We start from the raw sequence: 20,122 nt of genomic DNA, 5'->3' as shown, positions 1-20,122 counted from the left end.
AGCACCCAGAATTATGTGAAGGAAAGAATATGCTTAAAAGGTAAAGGTAAAGGGACCCCTGACCATTAGGTCCAGTCATGGCCGACTCTGGGGTTGCAGCGCTCATCTCGCTTTATTAGCCGAGGGAGCCGGCGTACAGCTTCCAGGTCATGTGGCCAGCATGACTAAGCCGCTTCTGGCAAACCAGAGCAGCACATGGAAATGCCGTTTACCTTACCGCCAGAGTAGTACCTATTTATCTACTTGCACTTTGACATGCTTTCGAACTGCTAGGTTGGCAGGAGCAGGGACCGAGCAACGGGAGCTCACCCCCTCGCGGGGATTCGAACCGCCGACCTTCTGATCGGCAAGTCCTAGACTCTGTGGTTTAACCCACAGCGCCACTCGTGTCCCTATGCTTAAAAGGTACACGTTACATTTTCAGAACAATTTCCCCCCCAAAACGCTTTGATTGCTATAGCCATACACTCAACCTCAAAACCACATAACAAGAACATGATAATGAAATACCCTCCAACATTTCTCCAATTAAAGTAGAAAGGTCCTGTTCATAATTATAATTTAATTATTTATACCCTGCCCATCTGACTGGGTTGCCCCAGCCATTCTGGGCAGCTTCCAACATACAGTGGTACCTCTGGTTACGTACTTAATTCAGCTGAATTCTTAACCTGAAACTGTTCTTAACCTGAAGCACCACTTTAGCTAATGGGGCCTCCTGCTGCTGCGCCGCCGCCGTGTGATTTCTGTTCTCATCCTGAAGCAAAGTTCTTAACCCGAGGTACTATTTCCGGGTTAGCGGAGTCTGTAACCTGAAGCATATGTAACCCGAGGTACCACTGTATATAAAAACATAATAAAAGGTTAAACATTTAAAAATCTCCTTATACAGGACTGCCTTCAGATGACTCAGGGGTTGGATAACTCCATACCCTCCAACATTTCTCCGTTGAAAATAGGGACGTCCTAAGGAAAAGCGGGACATTCCAGGGTCAAATCAGAAACCAGAATGGCTTCTGTAAATCTGGGACTGTCCCTGGAAAATAGGGACACTTGGAAGGTCTGTAATGAAGGTCATCCCTAACCTTCTCCCTCATTCCAAAATGTAAAGCCCTTCTGAGTTCCTAAGCTGAAAAATATGTTACATTACACACTTATTGTAAAAGATGCAAATGGCCATTGTCTGGCGCAGAGGGAAGGCAGCCTATCCTGCTTAACCTTATCCTAAAGTCTGCTGTTACAAATTATTGTTTCCAACTTAGCACAATGTAGTTCATTCTGGAGCACTGTGGGGAAATTAGATGGTGGCTAGACCAGGCTGCCTACCATTGCTCAGAGCATTTGTGCCCACCATCACCACTTGATAAGCCCACTAACAGAGAGAGCCCCCCCCCAAGTGCACTGTCAAAGCTGGAGACCTTCCTAAACAGTTGCCAGAGGCTGGCCTCTGTTCTCTGGGTCAAACTACTCCACGTCCTGCTTATGACCTTCATGTCCTGCTTATGATCTGGCACTCGTCTAGCTAGGCTGCCAATGAAAAAAGAAAGCCACTTTTGGACTTGGCAAGAGAGGCTATTCGTATATTTTTGCTGGAGGATTAAGCATGCATTTATTCATTAATCATGAAAGCTAAGAATAGGATTTCCATAGAGAGATGCACTGTATTTCTAAACAACAGGTGGTAGGGATAAAAACCACAGGGGAAAAGCATCACCCACAGGCCCTTCCTGCAAGTTTCCAGAAGCACCTGGCCACAGGCTACTGTTGCTTTAATCCAGCCCAGAATCACAGAATTATAGAGCTGGGAGGCACCCCAAGGGTCATCTAGCCCAACCCCCTGCAATAGCATGAATGACATGGCACATTCATGTATCAGCACCTGCATTATTGCCCCCTTTTAAATAGCAGACATAAAGCAATGGCATCTACTGAAAAGGGGCATGAGCTATAGCAAATGAAAAATACATTGAGGGTGCCCAGGGTTGGCATGGTAGTGAAAAGAGAATATCCCAAAGACAAACGTATATGGATACACATGGGGATAGGGAGTAGTACAAGTCTTAACTTGAGCCACAACTTGGTTCCAGAGCCTAGTTTGAATTCTAGAAAGATATTGTTCAGCACTTCTCATTCACTCCCCTTATAAGTACAGGACAACACACACACACACACACACACACACACACACGTCGTGGAGCAGTTCTGCAACTGTTTTTTAACATATTTATCATATTTTTGTAATACAAGGGAAGAGCAGAGAGCAAGATACTAGAACTATTATGTGCCTAAGCTGGCTGACACTTAAGGAAAAGGATAGGACTCACTTGCCAAGCCAATTTTTGATTTCCTGGTGTGCAGTGTGAACCTGGCTTTGCAGATGAAAGACCTCATGCAATTGCTCAAAATGCTGCAACTGGTACCTTCAACATTAAATTTGGGTGGGTGGGGAATCCCCAGCTGCTAGTCCTTTGATTCTTATGGAGTCTTATGGCTGGTACATACGTTTTGCTTAGTTTCAAATGCTCCCTTTATGCTTTTCTCTCTGAATTTTACTCTGTCCGAGATGGCATTACATATGCCACACTGTTGGTAACAGGTGGTTACTAGACATTTTTTATTGCAGTATGACCTTAAAGTTGGCTTATCTTTCAAGTCAACCAGCTGAACAAATATTCAAGAAAAAAACAAATGGGGTTTTAAGCAGTTAATCCTTTGGCAGCCCTGTCGCCTTTTGTCTCTTTTTGCTACTTGCCTGCAAGGACCACATTTGTCATCAGGCTTGTCAGCGAGCTTTGCCTGCTGCGCTAAATTAGATATTGACCGGATGTGCCAGCTTAATAGTATAAACTTGTGAGAACAAAATGAACTCCTCTGCAAAGCAAGGCCATGAACTCGCCTTACCCCAGTTGCCTCACATGGGCCAAGTATAATTAAATAAATGGACATTCCCTCCCCCTCCTCCTTGCAGACGCCTAAGTTAACCTACATGGATAAGGGTTAAAGTGTTCTTATAAAGGGAGGAGGGCTCAGCTAACCAGTAAATGTGATAAGCAGGGCACTGGGTCAAAGAGGTCTCTTCTACGGCATCAGAATTCATAGTTTAAAAGGATTTACATGGAGAGAAAAGATGTCTCCTGCTTTCTTAGCTAGGTGCCTTTAATACTTCTGTGCAGCTCATACCTGTATTGTTGCAGGGAAAGAGAACAGTGGCTATAATCCTGGCAGTCTCCTGGCTTGAGGAACAGATTGGCCTGATCATTCCACAAATAACATTGGAGTTAATCGCAAACCCTCCAAATGTCCCTATTTTCCAGGGACCGTCCCATATTTACAGAAGCTGTCCCAGTTTCTGTTTTGATCCCAGAATGTCCTGCTTCTCCTTAGGATGTCCCTATTTTCATCAGAGAAATGGGGGGGGGGTAAGGAGTTATGGGACCTCCCCCAAGCCAAGGAGATAAGTAACTATACAACCTTTACAGGGCATCTGAAGGCAGCCCTGTATAGGGAAGTCTTTTAATGTTTAATGTTTCATTATGTTTTTATATATGTTGGCAGCTGCCCAAAGTGGCTGGGGCAACCCAGTAAGATGATCAGGGTATAAATAATTACATTATAATTATTGTTGTTGTTGTCGTCATCATCAGAGAAATGTTGGAGGGTATGTAATCATTTAGGATGCAGAACAAGAGTAGGCTGATTCCAACCACTGGCAGCTATTCTGAATAAAACAGAAAACATCTTGTCCCTGCACTCATTTCTCTCAGCCTAAGAGTTATGTGGTTTTAATATTGGGAGAACTGTTTACACCCACAAGCAGGCAAGCAGTTCCACCTTCAGTTAAAACCTGGACATGTTGGCTCCTAACATCAGGACCAGTTCCAGAGGGTGGCAGGCTTGGCACCTGCCAGGACTGCAAGACCAGCCAAGGGCCCACTTCTCAGCTGTTCTCTGTTTATACTGTACACATCAGGGGTGGGGAACCAGTGGCCCTCCAGATGTTTTTGAATTCCATCTCCCATCAGCCCAGGAAGCCCAGCTAATGGTCAGGTGTAGTCTGAGGTGTAGTCCTTCCACCTCTGGAGGGCCACAGGCTCCCCATCTCTATTTTACATGGAACCTGAAGCCTAACCCAAGCAGTTCTGAGCCAAATTAAGAGAGTTTGCATGTACATGTTGCCTTTTCTAGGTTAGCAACTGCCTGGAGGCTTATGTGGTCAGCCTACCCTCTGCAGGAAAATGCTGCTCTGAGGAGCCCTCTTATTCTGTATTCATCTGAGATTACAAAAAAAAAAGGAAGGAGACAACTCAGCCAGAACAGAGTGAAGCATAATACTATGAATAATCGTCCAAATAAATCTTAAATTGAATGTCAAATATGTCATTGATCACCGATTTAATGGATTTTAACCAATACATGGACTCATTAATTTGGTTCTTGCATTGGCAAAATGCCCAACACAATGTAATAAACAAAAACTGCCACTCACTATTAGGCCACCATCTTTAATACTTTTATCACTCCCTATTACAGTAACAGACCAGAACCAAAATAACTTCAAAATGAGCATGCTGCTAAATTTTAACCCTGCTGATTAAAATGTGCACTTGCCAGTCAGTCAACTCAAACTTTAGTTGACTAATACAATATATTCCTGGTTCCCCAGTGATTATCCATGATTTTTAAGTACCTATCCATAGTAAAGCACTCCACACAAAATTTTGTCTTTCTATTGCCTTTAGGACAGAAGCTGTTTTTTTTAATTAAAACAAAAAACACTATTGAGAGTTTTTACACTTGACATTCTTCATATTTCAGTCCAAGAGTCTGTAATTTAAAATCTGAAGGGGTTATGCATCTTGACAATAGACATGCACATTAACAAGAAATGTGTACTATTTGCTTTTTCTATTCTATTTTCTCATAACTGCATATCAGTATATGAAATGCTGCCAAATTACAGCATGTGATTTTAAGCTTACAATGTTCTTTTTTAAAAATTGGCCTCTTTTATCCCCCAACAACTTGATTTACTTAGATTGTGAGGCCCTTTTGCACAGAACAATTTACATTTGGAAAAGAAAACTGCTATAAGCTACTTTGAGCCCATGGGATAGAGTCAGAAATAAATCAAATTGCATCAAATTGTGAAATTAAAATTTCCTTGGACAGTATATTAAGCCCACAGGGCTGAACAACACACAACATAAGAGATCTTGTGCAGATCTTATGACTTCTTCAACCGGAAGTAGAGAGAGAGAGAGAGAGAGAGAGAGAGAGAGAGAGAGAGAGAGAGAGAGAGAGAGATTTGGACTGAGGCTGTGGCACTGTTAAACCTTTCACTTCCACCATTTCCACAATTCCTCCCCGAAGTTGCTATTTACCATGGAGGTAAAAAGACGGCTACGATATGGAATCCTTTCTCTGTCCTCTCCTCGCATCTTTTGCCCCAGTAGCTAGTACCAGTTCTGAGAGAAGGAGATTTACAGTTAGGAAAATATTGGGCAGGGGGTGGGGGAGGAATTAGAATCCATCAACCGGTGCTGTAACCTCAATCCAAACTAGAAACTGGAGGTGTAGCTGCTTCTGAGTGACAAATCTCCCTTATCATGGCTAGTTTGGCTCTCAGAAACCAGCTCAAGACTGACCATTGCAGAACAGGCAGAGAAGAGGGTTCAAGCCACATTTCTTGGTGAGAGAGCATGGGTGTTACACAAGAGAGAAACCATGTTTCTGAAATGCTGGACTGCATGTTATAATCTACTGATTAAATTTACAACCCTAATTTTCAGAAAGAATTGATGAACCGACAATCTATAGCTTGATTCCAATATTAAATTAAGACTGCTCTAAACCCTGAGGCAGCTTTGTTGCCCCACAGTGTGTCGGGTGACATACTACTGTCAAAGAACAGAAAACAGCTTTATTTCTTTGCAAGGACAATTTCACTTGCCCATAAAATTCACCCGCCTTTTATCAGTGCCATCCGCAAAGATATTGTGGCATCTGTAAGATATCCCCATCTCCAATGTGCATCGTCTTGCAGTCTCCAGAGCCAACAAACTGTCAAATTAGAACCGGCTCCTGACAGCTTTATGACACATAATCTTGTTCACAAAGAAAATGGCCCAAGACCTCCTGCCTGTTACAGCTGCCAGAATGGAAATGTTTTTCATGTCTCTGTGATAAGTTTACATCTCCACAAAGGAGACAATACATCTGCCGTTGCCTTGAACCAATCACAATGCAAAAATTCTATATCAAATATAAACCAGCTTTCCTCCTTTGTAAGATACCTATTTTATGAGTCCAGCAACTGATGACTATTTCACAGAATCACCTTGAACTCCGAGGAGAAAAGATGGAATAAAAATACAATGGGTGGGGTGGGGGAGCATAATTAGTTCCAGGTCGATTGGGATCCACTGAAAGATCTCTGGTGATCTGCAGGAAATCAGCAAGGGTTTCTGAAGCCCAGTTGTTTAAACAATACAAAACAGCTTTCTTTTGACTTAAACAAGGCTGTTAAAATCAAGAAAACCAGCAATGGAGTGCCATGTGAAAGGACTAATAAACGACCGTACATTTCCATGTATAAGACGAGGTTTTTTTACTACAAAATAATGTTTAAAAATGGGGGGGGCGGATAGTGCCTAGGAGGGGACTGGTGATTGGTTGTAGCTATGCAAATGCTGACTACTGTTGGTGAGAGGACAGGTGCTTATTGGCTTCTGCGACGTGAGCGATTGCAATTGTCAGCGTCTGTCATTATGGTTAGTGAATTTCTGCATCCCCCCCCCAAAAAAAGCTCAACAGCCTTAGACAATTCCCCCCCCCCAAAAAAAAACCAAGCTCAACAACTTTTGTAAATCCTCCCCATTTCGCCCCATTTTTTTTGAGTCCCCCAAAATAGGGGGCCTCTTATACACGGGGGTGTCTTATACAGGGGAAAATACGGTATGTTCAGTACTGGTCCAGGCAGGGGGTGTGGAATCCTAGACTCAGAATATGCTCAAGAGTACTTCATTAATTCTACCTGTAAGTCTTTTGCACCTGAAGTTGGTAGATCTTTAGGTTCTAGCAAATCTGACAAGCCTGAAACCCCTGCTTTTAAACATTCTGAAGCATTACAGTATATACGGTAAATTATTACTCTTTTACTCCATAATTCATTCTCTCTCCTATTCTTCACCCAAATTGTACCAGCGTGCTAGGAAGAATGCCATTTTAACTCCCCCAGTTCTGCTTTCAGCAGTGAGGGGCACTCAAAGGACAACAGCTGAGGACAGATACTTTTCCCAGAGCTACATTGTTGTTTTTTGGAGGTGTGTGGCTCCCTCTACTGGGCGGCATAGATAGCAAGAAATAAACTTGAAAGAATTTGAGGGCTAATTTGGAAGTTCATTTTTTAAATAGCTATCAATGGGAATGTTCTTTATAAAGGAAGAAAGGAAGTTAATGTACCCATACATTTTTCAGGAAGTCACCTTATCAGTACCCAAATGTTCAAAACAACACATTGATGTTTAATTTTTTTGTAATATGTCCAGGGGAGTTAATTGATGAATAGGCACAAAACCCTATATTTACTTACTGAATTAAAATAAGTGGGGGGTGTCCTTGTGGCTGTCTAAATCAGGGTTTCCCAAACATGGGTCTCCAGCTCTTTTTGGACTACAATTCCCATCATCCCTGACCACTGGTCCAGCTAGCTAGAGATGCTGAGAGTTGTAGTCAGTCCAAAAACAGCTGGAGACCTAAGTTTGGGAAACACTGATCTAAATAATATAAATCATGTGTGGGGAACCTTTGGCCCTCCAGATGTTGCTAAACAACAACTCTCATGATTGCTGGGGCTGATGGCAACATCTGGAGGGCCAAAGGTTCCTGACACATGATATAAAAAAATATAAAATTCAGTTAACAGTGAACTAAATTCTCAAAGGGTACTGGACCTTATATAGCAAAACAATACTATCCATGCACAGTAGGCTTGGGAGAATCCGAGTAGCACAAAACAAATGGGGAGGGGGAATCCTAAGGGAAGAACAAAACAACAGCAGAGGAATGAGAATTTAACATGCTCAGTGGGCAAATAATGCTGACTGACAGTTCAGGAAAATGAAGAGAAAAGTGAAAAAAGCAGGACACTTTTACAGTAAATTCAGACATTGTCATTGCTAAGCAATTGTAACCGGTGTTTTTTTCCAGGGGGTACTCAAGGTACATACTACCGGCACCTCTTTTTTGTTGTTGTTAAAAAGTGTGGCACTTACTGTAACAACTTCACAGTGAGTACTAACCAGAACCTATTTCTCTAGGAAAAAAGCACTGACCCTAACCCTATTCCACACTCCTTTTTTCAGACCTCAAGTGTAGTGATTTCCCCTCACTTAAATCACTATTGCCACCCAGCCCAGGGGTATTGGGCCTTTAATTAGAAGCCGCCTCCTTCTATTTAAAATGGCCATAACAATATGGATAAATTGTCCCTCTATTGGCCTTTAATTAGTTCCTGTTCTCAGTTTTCACAGGTGCAAATTGGCAATTTAGTATCATACATTAACACAACCACTGCATATTTCCATTGCATACCTAAAGTTTAAAGCCAGTCTAATCTGCCATGGTTTATCTGTCTCCCTGCCCACTAAGATATCCCTTGAATTGCAGATCTGTGAAAGGACTGGATATTGTTATTGCATTTCTTGTAACATGTAATACAGTTGTACAATATAGTAGTACAGCCCCATTTTTAAATCATCATACACCGCATTTACTCAAATTTAATGCTCACCTTTTTTGGCCAAAGCAGATTGCAAAAAATAAGGTGCACATTAGATTTGATGACACATTATACTTGAATAAATACAGTAATGATTTAGGCTGCAATCCTAAACTGTGTCTACTCACCAGTAAATTCTAATATCTGGTCAATTTTATTTTGTGAACAGTAGTCTGGAGTAAAGGGACACGGGTGGTGCTGTGGGTTAAACCACAGGGCCTAGGACTTGCTGATCAGAAGGTCGGCGGTTCGAATCCCCGCGACGGGGTGAGCTCCCCTTGCTCGGTCCCTGCTCCTGCCAACCTAGCAGTTTGAAAGCACATCAAAGTGCAAGTAAATAAATAGGTACTGCTCCAGCGGGAAGGTAAACGGCGTTTCCGTGCGCTGCTCTGGCTTGCCAGAAGCGGCTTAGTCATGCTGGCCACATGACCCGGAAGCTGTACGCCGGCTCCCTCGGCCAATAAAGCGAGATGAGCGCCGCAACCCCAGAGTCGATCACGGCTGGACCTAATAGTCAGGGGTCCCTTTACCCTTTACCTTTACTATTCTGGAGTAAAAATATTTTGGCAACTCCTTGTCTTTTTATAATCCATGTTGTTCCAGGAAAGTGGGGAGGGGGACTACTTTGGGGGTATTATTCTCTGCATGTTCCTTTTATTTTTCCTGTTTGTACTTTTCCATGTTTTTTGAAAATCAATAAAATATATTATTTAAAAAGGAGTAAATTCTACTGACTTCACTGGGACTTATTTCCAGGTAAGTGGGGTTAGGATTGCAGTCTATGTTGTGACCCTAATTAAAAGCATAAGGGATTACATATTTTAAGAAACAGCATCATTATTATTTGCTCCTCCATCCCTGTGGTTCATCCATTCAATCCACCATTCCTGTGGTTACTCCGCCACCAATAACTTTTGACTTTAGGCCATCAGAATGGCACCATGAAGCATTTCTCCGTGTATAACCTTGCCCTTAAATTAAGGACTTAAGTTTTCTTTTTATGCAATCAAATCAACTATGCTGAACTTTGAATTAGTATGCTTAAATGGTTTTGCAAATTTTCCCGTATGCTGCTTCCAATCACAAATCACCATATTTTGGCTTAACAGAATTTAGAGAGGTTTTTCAAGCAGTGATGAGTCACTACCTGGGCACATACTGAAGCATTCTCAAGACTGGTTTGTTACTCCCAAATCTCTTAGGAAAGATACATTATCTTACTTCCTCAATGGGGGTGGAATCACCTGGTTTTAGTTCTTACTTTTCTAATCCTGTGAATGATAGGAACATTGGTAACTTTCTGCAATCACTTCCAAAATTATGGGTTTGGAAAGAAAGATTTTCCTGCAGCGGGAAAACGACAACTGCATCTGTCAGTGACAAAACGTTGGAAACGGATTGCCTTGTGGTACTTTAGTGTATCTTGCCTTGCATTACAAGAACTCTCTGATGACGAGAGAGAGTGCCAGATGAAGAACGAACAAGGGGTGGCAAAGTCAGGGCAACATCCAGCACTGACATTATGTTCCTCTTCAGTAAATCTAGTTTGACGGACAGAACCCAAGAGATGCTAACAAGGGCCAACTATAGCAAAGGCAATGGTGCCTCACCTGCCCTGAGCCATGCTCGGCTGACAATCAGCAAAGCACAGGAGAGGTGTGGACCCATGCCCTGTGCTGTTAGGTTATTGTGTTTGATGTCCCAAAAAGTGATCTCAGCTACAGCTGATCAACCTGCAGTGCAGACGGTTTGGCTCACAACCTGCCATTAAGCACCAACAAAACACTCTATAAATTCCCATGCAACCCAAAGTCAGCATGCCAAGATAATGGAACAGACATCTAACCAAAAATAATTGCCTTTGATAATTCATTTGAAATTGTTAGCTGCCTTAGACTCATAATGAAACACAGGACATGAATTTATTACAGCACATGAATAAAACAACTTGAAACAAGCTCTTGGCAGCTCAATAGGTCCAGATGAACTTTTCACTGAAAGACACTTCAATTTAAACTCTTATCGGTAAACATATTTGTAACACATCAGTCCCTTCCCTATGTAAAGTGATTTAACAATGTTTTGGATACTTACGGATGTAACCATTCTCAGGATCTTTCTCCACACTTAACGTACAAGAGACTTCAGTTGTATTCTTGATGGGCTTGACAGTTAGCAAGTACCAGCCTTGTTCTCCATATAATGCTCTCCAACTAAACGAAAATGCATAAGAACAAATCAGAAAGAATAAATGGGGAGCAACTGTTATTCAGAGGTATACACTGCCTTTAATGGTGGAGGTTGAACATAGCCATGATGGCTAGAGGCCATGGATGGATAACCTTTTTCCTAAACTAAAAAGGCCCAAATCTTGAAACATTTCCATAAAGGAGAGTTGCTCCAGCACCTTTATTTTGGTTGCCCCCTTCTGCACCTTTTCCAGCCTTACAATATCCGTTGTGAGGTGTAGGCCTCAATAGTTGATATCCCAGACAATATCTGGGAAATACAATTTGATGAGAGCCCACTGTAACACAGCTTATTGAAATTGTATTGCCAAAGGGACAAATTGTAGCCTTAAAACATATACATATATACAATTTAAAATATTTTGAAACTAATGACATTTCAGTGATACATCTGCTGGCTCTTTTACTTCTTACATATTTCTCCTGAAAAACCAGAAACACAATACTGAGGGAACAGGACACACAAATGTATATTTTATTATCTTAAACTATTTTTGCAGGCTTAACTTCAAGCATCAAAGAGCTCCATCAGATGTACCCCAAGTACATTTCTGTTGGCTTAAAAAAAATTAAATGCATGTATAAAGAGAGAGAAGATTCAAATCTACCTTACAAATTAGTGAAAATAGAATGGTGTGCAGCAAAAAGAGAAGAAAGCCAAAGACAAATGGATCAAAATTAATATAATTCACTAAAATATGAGAATAGCAGAAAGGACAGGAAATGCATTGTCTTGCTTATCAAGGGCAAGTCAAGTACATGAAAGGACAAACTTGAGGGAGGGAACAAATCTGACAGGGACGCAAATTTGGAGCTGATGTCAGGCAGCACATTTTAAATTAGGAACCATCTGCCTGTCGCTACACTCACAGCACTGAAGTTCAACCAAAGAACAGCCAAAGGGTACGGGGAGGGCAGTGGTTTTCAGATGAGGGTGAGGGAGATTCAGCTTCTCCCTCGGTACTACTGTCCCATTTTAAGACAGCATCAGTAAATCATCCCAGTTCATTCAAGCAAGGGGGGGGGGAGGAAGAAGGTGGAGGGATAAAAGTCCTATTATGCAATGCCAGAGGTCATGATACCAATATCAATCTTCATTTTTCACACTAGGGTCAGCTTCAATTTTTCTTCCCATCCTTTGACACTGAACTGACCCCCTGATACTGTTGACTATATTACTGATTATAAAAGACCATGATAGTTATTGGGACTGCCATATTCAAGCAGAAAGGGGCAACCAGACTGAATCCGAAATCCTATGGCTTTAGCCCCAGAATTTCTTCTTCAGATTGTAGCCAGAGTTGGTTCCATTCACAGTAGGCCCAGTGAAAGGAGGTGTTGGGGAAGGAGGCTGCAACTAAATCCTCTCAATCCCTGTTCACAGCTTTTGCTTAGCTCTAAGGAGTACCAAGTCCTTGATGCTGCAAAATCTTCCAGAGAGATAGCTATGTTAGTCTTGTAGCACTTTTAAAAGGCTAACCAATTTATTATTTGTTACCGCAAAAGTATTATACTGCAGACACTACCCTAGTTGTCTTTCATTTCTCAATCTGAATTTGGCCCGACTGATTACTATGAAAAGATATACCGTATTTTTCCATGTATAAGACACCCCCATGTATAAGACGGCCCCAAATGTATTTTTTGAGCCCCAAATTAAGAAATAATTAATTGCAACATTCCGTGTATAAGACAACCCTCAATTTTCAACTTTAAAATTTTTTGGGGGGGTATAGTCTTATACACGGAAAAATACAGTATATGGTAATGCAATCAGTTCTGACAGGACTTTTGCTTTAAAATTATTCCCTGGGCTGAGGAAAGGATTTTACCATTGATTTTGGAGATGATATGTTGCTCTTCTTCAGTGTATCTGAAGAAGTGTGCATGCACACGAAAGCTCATACCAAGAACTAACTTAGTTGGTCTTTAAGGTGCTACTGGAAGGAATTTTTTTTATTTTATGTTGCTCTTAAATTCACGTGATCCCTGGCAAGAAAAAGCTAATGCTTCTACAGACCATTTCAAAATTACCTTCTTGAGCAAGGTTTTGAACCATGAAGCCCAAATTCACTCTCTTGAGCAGAGAGTGAACTCCAAGACATCAACACACTTGTTTTGGAACTTTGGCACTGAGCCTTGCAAATGTTTTAGCCTTTGTATTTCTGTTTGTCTATATTGTGTATAAGCAGATTTCTGATCTCTCTCTCTCTCTCTCTCTCTCTCTCTCTCTCTCTCTCTCTCTCTCTGTGATATATTAATTAAAGCACTAGCATGTCAGGTGTGGTCTTAGTTACATAAGTGTTAAGGCAGGGTTTGAGGCTGCAAGTAGGAAAATAAAGGCAATGTGCTGTTAAAGATTTTTTGTTGTTGTTGGGGGTCTGTCTGGATGAGTTCCTTCCAGGCCTGTGATTCTGCATCCAGTGGAATTTAGAATCTAGCAGATGATGCCCCCTGAATCAATCAGGCAGCTTATTTGTAGGGTAATAGCCTTATCTGGCCAGTTAAGTACTGTTGACCTCCTGTTGCCATAAAGACAAATGGGTGAGCCTTTTCTCACCTCACCTGGCTAGATGCCACATTATCCTAGAATGGGGAACAATAGGCCAAGGAGGACTGGGAGGATGTGAGAGACTTTTGCAATGCAAAAAGGCCCACTTTTTGCAGCAACCAACTGCTTATCTCTAAGTCACAGACAAAAAAAAGAGGCCTGCAACTCAGACAAACTACAAGAATCTGAAGGGAGTGTCCAATCATCTCTGGTTTGTAGATATGGCCACTAAACACCCAATCTGTTTCCAAGTTGTACCCCCAGTAGAATTGATTTCCAGACTTTGGATAAGCAAATTTCAAAAGTTCTCCCAGACCTCTGGCCTGCCTTAGGAACAAATAAAACACCCTTCTCTGTATACTCAGCAGCAGAGAATATACTGTATTTTTACATGTATAAGATGCCCCCTATTTTTAGGGACTCCAATTTAAGAAATCCCCACCATTTACTATCCTTGTATAAGACAACCCCCAGTTTTTCACATAATTTTTAAGTAAAAAAAACTTAGTCATATACAAGGAAAAGTACAGTAATCCTCTCAGGAAGACCCACAGAAGCCCATAAACAACTTCTCCCCAGTATGCTGGGTGTAAGGTTTTTGCCATGAAGTATCATTTTGAGTATGGGACGCAGGTGGCACTGTGGGTTAAAGCCTCAGCGCCTAGGGCTTGCCGATCGAAAGGTCGGCGGTTCGAATCCCTGCGGCGGGGTGCGCTCCCGCTGCTCGGTCCCAGCGCCTACCAACCTAGCAGTTCGAAAGCACCTCCGGGTGCAAGTAGATAAATAGGGACCGCTTACCAGCGGGAAGGTAAACGGCGTTTCCGTGTGCGGCTCTGGCTCGCCAGAGCAGCGATGTCACGCTGGCCAAGTGACCCGGAAGTGTCTCCGGACAGCGCTGGCCCCTGGCCTCTTAAGTGAGATGGGCGCACAACCCCAGAGTCTGTCAAGACTGGCCCGTACGGGCAGGGGTACCTTTACCTTTACCTTTTTATCATTTTGAGTAACACTGAAATTATACAGTACAGGAAAGGTTTCGCCTCATGATTCCCCTGTGTGTGAAGCGGAAAATAAAGGTAAAGTACTGTTAAACTTTTTTTTTGTTGGGGGTCCATCTGGATGAGTTCCTTCCAGGCCTGTGATTCTGCATCCCGTGGACTTTAGAATCTAGCAGAAGATGCCCCCTGAATCAATCAGCCAGTTTATTTGTAGGGTAATATGGTGGTACCTGGGGGTGCGAACGGGATCCATTCCAGAGTCCCGTTCGCATCCCGAACGGAATGTAAGACGTGACAGCACATCTGCGCATGAGCAGGTCATGTTTTGCCGCTTCCATGCATGCACGTGACGTCATTTTGACCGTCTGTGCATTCACGAGCAGTGAAACCCAGAAGTAACGTGATCCATTACTTCCGGGTCGCTGCGGAGCGCAACCCGAAAGCATTCAACCTGAAGCGTATTTATCCCGAGGTATGACTGTAGCCTTATCTGGCCAGTTAAGTACTGTTCACCTCCTGTTGCCATAAAGACAAATGGGTGAGCCTTTTCTCACCTCACCTGGCTAGATGCCACATTATCCTAGAATGGGGAACAATAGGCCAAGGAGGACTGGGAGGATGTGAGAGACTTTTGCAATGCAAAAAGGCCCACTTTTTGCAGCAACCAACTACTTATCTCTAAGTCACAGACAAAAAAAAGAGGCCTGCAACTCAGACAAACTACAAGAATCTGAAGGGAGTGTCCAGTCATCTCTGGTTTGTAGATATGGCCACTAAACACCCAATCTGTTTCCAAGTTGTACCCCCAGTAGAATTGATTTCCAGACTTTGGATAAGCAAATTTCAAAAGTTCTCCCAGACCTCTGGCCTGCCTTAGGAACAAATAAAACACCCTTCTCTGTATACTCAGCAGCAGAGAATATACTGTATTTTTCCATGTATAAGATGCCCCCTATTTTTAGGGACTCCAATTTAAGAAATCCCCACCATTCACTATCCATGTATAAGATGCCCCCAGTTTTTCACATAATTTTTAAGTAAAAAAAACCCCTAGGCTTCTACAAGGAAAAGTACAGTAATCCTCTCAGGTAGACTCACAGAAGCCCCGATATGATATCATTCTGGGTGTAAGGTGTTTGCCATGAAGTATCATTTTGAGTAACACTGAAATTATACAGTACAGGAAAGGTTTCGCCTCATGATTCCCCTGAGTATGTGAAGCGGCCTTTACTTCCCACCATTTTCTCTCAGAACCGCCCCCCTGAAATGCATCTGTGCACGATTTACCTGCAAACAGGGGCAACCGCATCTGCTTCTGCAAACATTGTGACTGTGAGAGCAAAGCGGGAACTAACCGCCACGCTTGTGTTTGAAGGCACTCCCATGGAAGCCGGTGAAACCGTGAGGAGAAGCTGAGGCAGACACTAAAGAAACAAGGGAAGAAACAGGCGCGTCTTTTATGATTTAAGACCCTGATGGGGAAAGTAATCTAGCTGAGGGGAAGAAGGCTGTGCTGATGGGATATTAATCTGAATGCCAGCAAACTATCTAGAATACAGTGGATCTGAGGAACTCTATTTTATTATCAAAACAAGGAGGCCAATTGTTGCAATGTATCCACAGGCCTTAACAGGTGTTCAGAGCTCCAGCTAGCTTGGCACAATAAGATAGACGCATTTGTCTTTCCCAGCATTCGTGAAACACACACACACAGAGATAGAGAGAGAGAATATAAACTGAAGGGCTTTATTTCAGGGATGTCAGCCAGGCCTAAACTGGATAACTTAATTGCAACCAGTTCTGGGTGAGAAAAATGTGGTCTCCTTCCTCTCTCCTGAGGTCTTCCTGCCTAAAGCAGGGAGATGTTTGTGGCTTTTTAACTTTTTAACCCTAATATCCTCCTCCTTCCAGTAGACTAATTTCCTCTCTCTCCTCCATTTTTATTATGTGCTACCATCCAGTAATATTTTTCTATTGAAAAAAAAGGTGCCAGAACTCTCTTGTTCTCTTATAATGGCAATGGAGTCCACCTGAGCTGTGCCAGAAGTGAGTTCCAGAAAGTTCACAGCTGAAAAATAAGCCCTGCTACTATCATTTTTATTAATTTATGAATTGCCTTTTATATATGTTTATTCAAGTTTCAAGGCAATTTGCGAGCAGACATGTTGAATCTGATCTTACGCTATGGTTTATCTCTGTAGATCATTGGCATAACTTTAAAATGACATGAGATTTTCCATCATGATAAATCTTGCATGACTTTAGTACAAGCCTGATACTGGCCTCATCTCAGATTCAGACTGTGTAAAGGTCAACGCATGCAAATCCAGTTTCTAGTAAAGTCTATTCAAACTCCTGAATGGATGGCTTCAAGCTATTGCTGGTACAGGAGGCAGACAAAAAGATTGCCAGGTTCAGTTAACCAGCATTAGAAGTGGAAAGAGGAGGGAGGAAAATATATCTGTTTGTCCTTAATGCGTAGCAAAAGTGTGCTGACTTTTGGGGAGCGCTGGGTAAATTCTGGAGCTAGAAGAACTAACTGCCTACTGGGAATCTGTTGTTTTTTAAAATAAAAAATATTATTTCTTGTAAGGAAGGGAGAGGCTTTGGAATGAACAAGTCCTGCCCCTTTCTCACTTTTCCCACCCTCCTGAGACATTGGCTAAATGGCTAAAGGTTAGTTTATCACCTTGTGTGTGTGTTACTTAACAAAAGGGTGAAAATTGGTATGTTAATGAGCCATTAACTGAATCCAGGAAGGTCTTTATTATGTTCTTATACTATCTGGTGAGGAGTTGAGAAATCCCATATTGATTTGAAATAACTAGCCTGATCTGTGGCCTGCAAGCCTGCGGTTATCTGTAGTGTTTCACAGAAACACTAGATGTTCTGTGATCAAGCAGCTATCAAATTCTGCAATACCACCAACTCTCACCCCCCTAAACTCAGCTGATTCCCCACAGATGGCACAGCCCTTATTTCTCAGTGATGCCCTTATTTTACTTACTTTGTAGCAGGCTTCAGAGACATAGAAAGCAGCAATTCGTTCAGGAAGGTAATTGCTGACAGAGAGCAGGGCCTGGTCAAGCTTCAGTTCATTATCTAATTGCACACAAGGAAAATGTTTTCTGAGCAACACATGCCATGCTAGAAACCACCAGCAAAATATTGCTTTCTGCCACAGTATTGCAGCTGTCAACTAGCAGAAAAACACAAAAAGAGCTTTGCATTTGACAACGCACTATTGTGTAGCATCTCCTTATGCTCTTGGACATTTGCACACACATTTAGTGTTGTGTACAAAATTTGGAATCATCACTGCCGAAGTACAGGTTCAATTTTCTCTATATGTAAGCCCTCCCCTCACCAGCTTATGCTTTATATTGTTAAAGAGCTAAACATGTACATGGGGGCTGGGAGAGAGATGTACATCCCAAATATTGTTGAAATAAATGCTCCATTAATAATGAGGGCCAATTCCCTGCCTTAACTGATTCATTAAAAAAAACAAAACTTGCTAAGAGACTCCATGCAAAACTCTCTCTCAAGGGATATCCTCCCTGACATACAGAACTGAAGAGCAGGTGAATCTAGCAATCATGCTGTTATGATTTTAATACATTTTAACATATATTTGCAACACAGGCAGGAATGTTTGGATTGTAATGTGTTTGCCCAATGTAAACAGAACCAATTGCAATCCATAAAACCAAACAGCCAAAAAAATGTAAGCTACCTATTTGAAAAACGCTAGGCTTCCATGTTCTCTTACCTGAATTGCTGTTTTGCACAAAGCTCACTCCTAAGAAAAGCAAAAAGACAGCCTTTGCATTTGTCGCCATTTTCTTAAGCAAACCTGTTTACCAGCAAACCTGTATGCGCTGCATTGCATAAGGATCAGAGGTCACAAGGATCAGAAGTCCTTAATTGCTTAATTACTCTCATATGTGTATATGAGATAAACAACAAAGGAATTTGGAGTCTAGGTCTCAGCTGGTAACTCAGCAAATGCAAATTACACATATGGAGGTCTGCTCCCATATTTATTTATTTATTTATTTATTTATTATATTATGTTAGAGCAGTAGGACATACTGTGCCTAACAGGTCACCACAAACTCTGCCACTTCTGTAACATACTGTACACACAACTCACCCTCAAATGGCTGCCATTGATAGGGAAACATCATAGTGACACCAAGAAACTATCAGTGTGACATCAAGAAACCAGCAGTGTGACATCAAGAAACTAAGGTAGCTGTACTACATATGGGGTGGGGATAAAAAACCTGGTTCAACGGTTGTCTACTCAGAATAATTGCTGTTAGCATCCGTCAGAGTTCGCATCTGGGAGTGAAGTCAAACCACTGGAGAATCACAGTGTCTGCCTGTGGCTGCAGAGACTGGTAACTCTACTGCCTCCCACATTGTTTTTGATGCGTTAGCAGCACCTAAGTGAATTCTCCAGGGTACAAGCCTGGGCAGCATGTATGGAGGTCCTGGGCTGCGCAGATGACAAGACCCCCCTCTCAGCATCACTAATGTGGTCCAAAGGAAAGCAGAGCAATACATTTGGCAGCAACTTGGCTACAGTTGCCGGAAGGAGGCGTACAAGGCGTCATCAAACTGCCTTAGGCACTCCACTCAGATTTGTGTAGCCTTTTTTTCTCCCGATGAAGTCCTGCAAGGCAGTGGGTAACTCAAGAATAGACTCATTGAATTAATGACCATGACTAACTTAAAGTCATTAATTTTAAAGGGTCTCCTCCAAACAGGGCTTGGGTGCCGCTGTGGTCTAAACCACATAACCTAGGGCTTGCCAATCAGAAGGTCAGTGGTTTGAATCCCCGCAACGGGGCGAGCTCCCATTGCTCGGTCCCAGCTCCTGCCCACCTAGCAGTTCGAAAGCACATCAAGTGCAAGTAGATAGGTACCGTTCTGGCGGGAAGGTAAACGGCATTTGCATGCGCTGCTCTGGTTTGCCAGAAGCAGCAACATGACCCGGAGGCTGTCTGCGGACAAAATGCCGGCTCCCTCATCCTATAGAGCGAGATGAGCACTGCAACCCGAGTCGTCCGCGACTGGACCTAAAAGTCAGGGGTACCTTTACCTTTAAATACAACCCTTGACACTGAGCTAGCATTTTTGGTGGCAGTCCTGTGTTGATGACTGTTTGATATGTCCCACCCATATTTTTTGTATTTGATAAGTTGTATTTGTGAATGTGATTTTTATGTATGTAAGCTGCCTTGAGTAAGGTACAAGCCTCAGAAAGAAAGGATAACAATTTTATAAATAAAACACAACACATAGTTTCACCCTCAGAAATGAGATCAATGTAGGATTTGTCAAGATTCAAGCAGGTCAAATGATGCCCCATCAGTTATCAATTATTCTGTTTTGGCAATGATGCAAAGACCTATCAAGTAACTGCATAATACATAAATAAGGAGCAGTATACTCTCCACAGATGAAATGTAGTCAGAAGTTGCACTACAAATTTTGCTGGATCTAAGTTCAGCTACTTGGCAGAAAGATTTGCTTTCAC

General features: G+C 42.2%; 1 protein-coding gene across 5 annotated transcripts in view; it reads right to left on the bottom strand.

Moving 5' to 3' along the window:
* LOC307215894 (heparan-alpha-glucosaminide N-acetyltransferase-like) overlaps nucleotides 1-18,965 on the bottom strand; it is a 180,930-nt gene extending 161,965 nt beyond the window's left edge. Inside the window, exons 1-4 of one of the 5 annotated variants that reach the window (XM_079975685.1) lie at nucleotides 18,347-18,592; nucleotides 17,582-17,676; nucleotides 15,862-15,998; nucleotides 10,874-10,992 (exon numbers count right to left, since the gene is read on the bottom strand). In XM_079975685.1, coding sequence (XP_079831811.1) covers nucleotides 10,874-10,992; nucleotides 15,862-15,998; nucleotides 17,582-17,676; nucleotides 18,347-18,416 — 421 coding nt within the window. In that variant the 5' untranslated portion in view covers nucleotides 18,417-18,592. Of the gene's footprint in view, nucleotides 1-10,873; nucleotides 10,993-15,861; nucleotides 15,999-17,581; nucleotides 17,987-18,346; nucleotides 18,593-18,669 lie in introns of those variants that run through there. The other 4 variants (XM_079975681.1, XM_079975683.1, XM_079975682.1 and 1 more) reach the window with 4 other exon arrangements.
* Between the last annotated feature and the right edge of the window lie 1,157 nt (nucleotides 18,966-20,122).

This window comes from Podarcis cretensis (assembly GCF_951804945.1).
Source record: "Podarcis cretensis genome assembly, chromosome: 5".
NCBI classification, from domain to species: Eukaryota; Metazoa; Chordata; class Lepidosauria; order Squamata; family Lacertidae; genus Podarcis; species Podarcis cretensis.
This window is presented reverse-complemented; position numbering and strand designations above follow the sequence as displayed.